We start from the raw sequence: 8194 nt of genomic DNA, 5'->3' as shown, positions 1-8194 counted from the left end.
GTCCTCAGCTGTCCCACCTCCTGCCCTCCTGGCCAGGCACACTCCGTCCACTGGGTCCTCAGCTGTCCCACCTTCTGCCCTCCTGGCTAGGCACACTCCGTCCACTGGGTCCTCAGCTGTCTCGCCTCCTGCCCTCCTCTGTTTACTTGGTCCTTACCTCCCTTCTCCTCTAGACTTTGTTCCACTGTTAGTTTACTCCCCTCTTCATCTTCCCTTTCCTGTTTGCCTACAAACATGCACAATTCTCTTCTAATAAAGAACGTTCTTCCCCATCTCCTCAAACTACCCTCCAGTTAAACTCCTAGAAAGAGCATAGCTTCTGCCATCCGCTGATCCTGCAGGCGCTTGTGATTTGGGTTCCGAGTCCCAGGTTGTCCCATAACACAACTGACGTTCTCAGGCCTCCAGTTCTCTGGCCTTTGGCAGCGTCTGTCTGCTGACCACCCCCTTTTCCCAGACATTCCTGGCTCCTTTGGTCTTTCTGATGCTGCTCTCTCCTGGATTTCCCAGACTCCTTTCACCTGGTTCCTTTACTGGTTCATTGTCTTCTTCCTTCCAAAGTGTGTGTCCTCCAAGATTCTGTGGTTGTCTTTTGTCTCTCTAGGCTTCCTTGGAGGATTATCTCATCCAACCCAAGGGTTTTATTTCTTCCAAGTCTATATATCCAGCCCCCAACACTGGGCCGTCCTGTTGGCATCTTAAATGCAAAGTGAAACTAAACTCCTCCTTTCCCTCTCTGATCTACCTCAACAATGGCAAATGCCACAGAGAGGTTGAGGAGGCTAAGAGCTGAGAAACCATGAGTTAGCAATCAGAGCAGTTTATCAGGAATTTGTGAGAAAGCAGTTTGAATCTGTGATAGGAATGCAATGCACTACACAAACACAGAGTCAGACATAGCTGAAAAAACGGCAGACCTGAATCATCTGTACAAGGCATTGAGTCAGGACCTTGGGATACAAAGCCCAAAGTGAAAGAGTCTCTGACCTAAAAATGCTGTCTTTGGAGGAGAAGGGGTCATGGAAGGAGCAGGAGTTCAGGACAGAGTGAAAGGTAAGAAAGGGGAGGCATCCATAGCATTTAATCACTTAATTACAGATGGCCTTGGGACCTTGCTTTATTTCCTGGGCCAAACTGTAGTTATCTGAGGGCAAGGAGTATGCCCCTTATTTCACAGGCTTAGCTGTTTTAGAAAAGGAAAGGACTTTTGAGACTATCAATGGGGAGAGGAGGAGAGGCTCCCATGGCTACTCAGGTAGTATGCATCATTTTGGAATTCAAACTCAGTGTGTTTGTCCCAAACAAGAGACTTGGGGTTCTTCCCACTCTGCCACACCATGAACAGTGTGGAGACCAAATAAGAAACTACTGAATGAGGAAAGAAAGGTGCTGTCTAAATGAAGGATCTTCTCTCCACCCTCTGAGCAAGGATGTTAATTCTAACAGCTATGTGGGGGCAGCCATGTGAACAGGACATGAGGATCAGATTATACACTTAGCACAGGATTGCAGAGGCTAACACAAGATCAGTGAAAGAACCAGAGTCACTGCCTTCAGGGATGTGCAGTAGGCCTAGTATACAGATGGCAAACACTGGGCACACCCACAAAAAACTCACCTCCGTGGAGTGGTTCAAGATTTACAAAACACCTTTTTCACACTGTGAGGCAGCACTGGAACATCCTTCTGCACATTTTATGTGAGGACATCAGTGCACAGAGACATGAGGTGACTTGTCTAGTGTTAGAACCAGACCTTAGGCAAGCTCAGGTCTTTGGACTCCTAGATCCATGTTCTGTTATTTCATTCGTGATTCTCATTCAAGTGAGACAATCGCCCTCCCTAGACTTCAGAAGTGGTCATAACTAATTTAGGCTACTTGGATCAGTGTTTGAGCACTGATGAGAAATGTCAGAATCACAGAATTACAGAATTTGAGAGTTGGAGAGAACGGCCACCTGGCCCAACTGATAGAAAAAAAGAAATTCCACTGTTATACACTGTGGTTGTCCAGCCTCTGTCTTGAAGACCTCCAAGGAAGGGGCACTCTAATCCTTTCGAGGTAGCCATGACTATGTCTGGACAGCTATGATTGTTAGGAAGTTACTAATGGAATACTGTCTTTTAATTTTATTATACCTCCTCTTAAACTAAGGAGTATGAAGTTGACAGAAAATCTGTAAGCAAAGTTGTTGACTTTTTAAAAAAGCAAATGGTAGTGTTCCTGTGAATAACTAATGACTGTCATGGAAATTTAAAATAATGATAAAGATGAGAAAGAAAACAGGTGCTGATTTTTTGTGTCTAAGACCTAAGATGATTTTCTTAAAGGGTAATGATTTATCTAAATTCCAGTGTTTTCAAATTCCAAATCAGATCAGGGTAAGAAAATGGGCTGTTCATTAGGGTAAGGATAAGGAACTCATTAATTCCTTTTTCATAATTTTGCATAGTAATGCTAGAGTTGTTTGGTTTTATTGGAGATGAATCAGCATTTCAGTGACACATTTTAATGGCAATCTTTTCCTTTCATCCAATCTCAGTGAAATGGCTCTCTTCTCAATAGGGAGGTAGGGGCTATGTGGTACACTTATGCTGCACATATTGTCATATACAGCTAGGATATGTCAGTTGGTTTTGTTGAACTATTTTTCAGTGTTACAAGAAAGGATTCTATGGTGGTAGTGCTGGGTGGGGAGTGTCAAATATTGTGAAATGACTATGGTATAAAAAAAAAAGACATCACTAAAGCATAAATAAATAAAATGGTTCTCAAAGAGTCATTGGTATGTTTCTACTCCAAGAAGGGAAATGTGAACAGATTCTCTTGGGAACTCAGTTGTTTTAATCCTGCTGGAGGGGAAGGGGCAGCAATTCAAGGAGTGGTCAGAAAGACCTGGGATGGGGGGGGGGTGTTGTGAAGTAACCATTGGAGAGTCTTATGTACCCTGTATCCTTTTAGGAACTCGGAGAAAACTTGTCAGATGCAGCAAAAATTCAGAAATGGAGAAACAGGACAGGGAAAAAGATCAGGAAATCATTCAGATTGAGGGAAGGCCAACAGTATAACAGAGAAGACATATGTGGCATTGATACAGATGAACATGCTGTGGTGGGTTACAGCTGTCCCCTGGGGGATTGAGGAGAACAGGGAGCAAAGGAAAGAAAAGAAGAACAGCAGGAAAAGGAAAAATGGGGCTAACTTTAAAAATATTTTAGCCATAGTGCAGTGAGCCATTAGTGACCCAGAGGACTGTCTTAAGAAGACATTCTGCTTGGTTTGCATATAACGTCTATAATTCTCAGTGGTCTCCAATAACTTGGATGATGGAGCAGAGCGTGTTCCCTAAATTCACAGAGGAAACTGACTGAGAAGAGTTGTAGGATAAGGACAAAATTCAAAGTGAATTTAAAGAGAAACATTTAGTTCCAAAGGAAAATGTTGAATAAAGAAAAACTCAAAGTCAATACTCAAGAAGGGAAAAAAATTCCAAAAAAAGGGAATAACTAGGTAGGTAGAAGGCTCTGAGATAGTATGGTGTATTGGTTAGAAAGCTGGCCTTGAAATCTGGAAGATGCAAGTACATATATGTCTATATGTACATCTATCTGTCATCTGTATCTGCCTCTAGCCATTTATTTCCATCTGTCCATCTATCATTCTATCCATCTGCCCTGCCTATTTATCTGGACAGTGACTAGCCTTAGTCCAAATTCTGCCCTTGCCACATACTGGCTGGGTGACACTGGACAAGTCATTTAACCCACGCAATCTTTGAGACTAGAAGGTGCAGAGAAAGTGCTGACTGAGCTCAGTTGGTAGGGGACGTCTTTATCCAGAAGAGAGAATTCTTCACTGTGAACATTCCATACTAAAGAAATTAGAGGTGTGGTCCCAAAACAAAATATGTGTGTGTGTGTGTGTGTGTGTGTGTGTGTGTATGTGTGTGTATTTAGGGACTAGACCTGTGGTATCATTATCAGAGGGAACTGCCAGATAAAGAAATTCCCTTCACTAATGTAGATCAGCACCTTTTCCACACTGAATGTTATTTCTTTGGTATCTGGCATGATATAAGAGGTACAAAAGAGTGTGTTTTGGTGTAGGGATCCATCTCCAACATCTGTGTGTAGCTTGAAGCTTTCAAAGCTTAAAATGGCCTTAACTTTTAGGACAGCCTCTGTATCGATACTTCTGTGCATGTACACATATATAGATGGACGGATTCACAGACATAGACTCATGTCTTCTTGACTCTCAGACTAGCTTTTGATCTGCTATTCATCTGCCCAAGGGTTTTCTAAAAGTCATCCCCTTTCTTTAGAAATTTATTTTTTCCTCTGAGCACTGGCCCTTGGGTCTTCCCTTATTCCACAGTTTCCTTTGGGGGATTAAATATTTCCCTTCAAATTCTATTCCAACCCTATAGGATGTCAATGACGGATGTCCTCAGCAGCTGTAATGAACAGACTTTACTCCATCCGCATCCACCTAGAGGCCCTGGAGTAGGAAGGCGTGGCCTTAGAGCTGCTCAGGGGCGCCAGGCCAGGACTGGAACAGGCCTCTCTGGCTCCAGGGTCAGCTCTCTGTGTAACACTACCTCTCCTACATCCTTATTTGTGGGAGAGAATGAGTTTTCTTTCTTTTTTCACTCCAGCTCTTCCTTCCTTTCCAGTTTAGTACTTTTTAGAGTAAATCTTAAACACTCTGCTAAATGTATTTTTGCTCCATCTTGATTCACCCCTGACCAAGAGCCCATCATTCCTCTATTTTAACCTGTCCCAGAATTTTAAAAATCCATTCTCAGATACCAGGATCCTTAATCAGATGTTCACTTGTCTGGTGCCTTCACGTCGAAGACCTCTTTTTGCTGCCTTAGATTGGCAGGAGAGACCAAAATGAAGCTTGTGCCCATGAGGCCTTCAGTTTTTTGCTAAGACTTCCTAAATCTAAGACACCCAGAACATTTAAATAAAGTTTAAGAACATTTAAATAAAGAGACAGATGTTTGGGACACATTGGGCTTGAGATGCTCCCGATGGGGACATGTATGCAGTTATACACACTGGGCATACATGTTTGGGGAGTCATCTTTAGAGAGGTAACTGAACCCACAGAAGTACCACATATCCCTAAGAATGCCAAGGGAGGAAGAGCAGGGACAGAAGAGGGCCAAAGGCAGCCTTGGTGGACATGGAAGCGGAACTAGCAGAGGAAACAGAGAAGGGGCAGTTATATGGGGATCAGCAGAGAGCCCCATCAGAGTGAATCCTCCTTGAAGGGGTGGTCAACACTCAAAAGCAGATGAAGTATCAAAGAAAGACAAGCAAAGGCTGAAAAAGCATCTTTGGATTTAGCAACTATGATGTCACTGGTAAGCTTTGAGAGAACAGTTTTAGGAGAGTGGTGGGTCAGAAAACGAGCAGGTGGTGAGGAAGTGGAAACTGGCTTAGCTACTGCTTCTTTTTTATTTTAAAAGGCAATTAGGGTTAAGTGACTTGCCCAGGGTCACACAGCTAGTAAGCATCTGAGGTTGGATTTGAACTCAGGTCCTCCTGGCTCTAGGGCTGGTGCTCTATCCACTGTGTCAAAGCTGCCCCTTAGCTATTGCTTCTAGGAACAGAGAATGGAGGAGAGATACAGGATGATAGCATAGAAACTGCCTGGTTAAATTAAGCTGCTTTCATTTTTTAAAATGTATTTGTTGACAATGGAGAAGGCACACTGGGAGATGAGGATACATAAAATATTTATTAAGTACTGACTGTATACCAGGCACTTTGCTAAGTGAGAGGGATAATAAACACAAATAAATAATAAATACAAGGAAATAAGGCAGCTCCTACCCTCAAGGATCTTATATTCTAATGAGAAAAGCCAACATATAAAAGGGAGTTGGAAACCTGGGGGACTGGAGATAGAGAGGACCTGAATGGGAACAAGAAGAATTACTTCTTCTCAAGATGTGAGAAAAGATGAAGGTGGAGAGGGGTTCTGAGATACGGAATAGGGAATATGAAGATGCCTGCTAGAGATGGCTCTTAGTGAAGAAGGCAGGGACTTTTATCTGCTGAGACAAGGACGGCTGAAGAAAGAGACGCTCTGATGTAGCAAACACAGGAAGCTCCGCAGCGCATCCGTGAGGGCAGAGCAAGAAGACGGTGAAGCAGCGGGAGGGGAAGGGGGAGCAGTGCAGAGGTGACTGTTTCCACAGTAGTGTTACCTCCTGCAGCAGCACTAAAGGCTCAGTCGCGGAGGCAGAGGAAGTGGGGAAAATGTTAAGGCTGAAGGGAAGAGTTCAGTTGGCCTGGCTGCCCAGACTGCCAAGACCCTTAAGGAAGTGAAGCGATACCGAGCAGGGGCCGCAGATGGGGAAAACAGAGAGGAAGAACAGGAGCGGCTGGATTTTGCCTCTCTTTGCATCCTTGGGGCCCAGAGCATAGTAGAGGCTTCAGGAATGTTTACTGACTGACTGATTCCTGTGAAATCTTTCTGTAGAAGGCTTCCACGGGCCCAGAAAAGCAATCTTTTAAATGGTGTAGTGATTTCCTGCCTGCTAGTCTGGGGGGTTTAGCTGACACATATTCATTATTTTATCACTAACCAACTGACTCTAACTAGTCTAATGCTACAAGTGTCTCCTGGTGCATACGCAATTTTGGGGGCTAGAAATTATAAAATATTCCAAGAAAATAGAATATTTGTGATAAAAATAATCATAAAACATGTCTTCATGATCTATGTATGTTAAATAGATTTTTTCCCAGATAGTTACTTATTTCAGAAGATAAGAACCTTTTCTTAAAAGAAGAAATAATTTTTTTAATGACTTCTGAGTTGTTCTAATGAGTGAGCATCATCATGAAATATTCAACAGAAAGGTTAATACTTAGCAACAGTGTCACTGGAATGGAAGCACCTGCAAAACGCCTGTGCAGCACGTGTGTTCAGAGGATGAGCCTCCTTTCTCGGAGCTCCTAAAGGCAGTAATGCTTTAAGAATGGGAGAGGCCAGTCATCATCAAAGGAATGACCAAGCACAGTCACACAACTTTTCTTCTACTAAAATACTTGCTGGGAAAAGTCTAAAAAAGATAGTGCTTCACACACAGTGTAAACAGTATAAACTATCATCAGCTGGCATAGAATTCTCACCCTTTGCTTACCATGTCAATTTAAAACTAAAGCTAAAACCAGGATAAAACTGGTGTTCCCAGCACATTTGTTCAGCTGATGCTGGGACACTTGCTCTGGGCAATATGTCTGACATTGCCTTTTCCTGGAGCATCTCTTTCTCTCATCAGAACAGACACTTGAAGGCCAAGGGTTTCCACTCCAGGCCACATGCATTCCCATGGCACCTCCTCAGCCGGAACCCTAAGGATTCTTCCCAATAGCCAGGGGCAGACAAAGGGGAACTTACCTTCCTGACTTCTTTACTTGATCTGAATGTCTGTTGAACAAAGCAATCGCTTTCAATCGCTTCAATTTCTTTGACTCGTTTCACTTGCTCTCCTAAGGTGGCTTGGTCTACAAAAAGAGGGTACACACTGTCAACACATTTTAGGGGAGGCTTGTGATCAATGTGATGTCTATAAAATGTTTTCTGAAGATGTTTTATTGCTTATGAAATATGAACTGGGTTTAGGTCAAGACATCTAAGCCAAATTGTCACAAAGAAATTCTCATCCAGTTCACAACCAATGAGGGACTGAAGACTGTAGAATGATATTCCCCAAGAGCTAAGGAAGTGCTTCATTGGAAAAGGGCAATTTTGCTGAAAAAATGTTAACACTGACAATGATCCCAATGGATCTGGGTTAATCTTGCAGGAGGGTATTTAGTTCTTTCATAAGCTAAGGCCAATGGGAAACATTTTTCTCTTTATGGTTCATAAACCACATAATGGATTCTGCATTCTAGCTTGTGCTATAAATAAGATGGCGAATTAGCAGCTACCATTTTTTTGGTAATGGAACTTAAAAATTTGGGTGAAAACTAGCAGTTATCATCAGATGACCCATGGAAATAATTTTAGCTTTGATGAAGAAATATGTATATCTCCATCTAATAAATCAAGACATTCATTAACAACAGGCTATATGCAAGCATGGTGGATTTAAAAAAGAGACGATCTAAAGACAAGCTTAGCTTTAGACACTACTTGTCTTTTATAAAGGCATGTTTAGTTTTT

General features: G+C 42.6%; 1 protein-coding gene across 6 annotated transcripts in view; it reads right to left on the bottom strand.

Moving 5' to 3' along the window:
- RSRC1 (arginine and serine rich coiled-coil 1) overlaps positions 1-8194 on the bottom strand; it is a 428038-nt gene that overhangs the window by 3757 nt on the left and 416087 nt on the right. For all 6 annotated transcript variants that reach the window (XM_069083462.1, XM_069083461.1, XM_069083460.1 and 3 more), the window contains one exon: positions 7424-7530. In XM_069083462.1, the coding sequence (XP_068939563.1) occupies positions 7424-7530 (107 nt within the window). The remainder of the gene's footprint in view (positions 1-7423; positions 7531-8194) is intronic.

Source organism: Petaurus breviceps, unplaced genomic scaffold, assembly GCF_028583685.1.
Source record: "Petaurus breviceps papuanus isolate PSGF00001 unplaced genomic scaffold, PetGlider_PUasm1.0 173, whole genome shotgun sequence".
NCBI lineage: Eukaryota > Metazoa > Chordata > Mammalia > Diprotodontia > Petauridae > Petaurus > Petaurus breviceps.
This window is presented reverse-complemented; position numbering and strand designations above follow the sequence as displayed.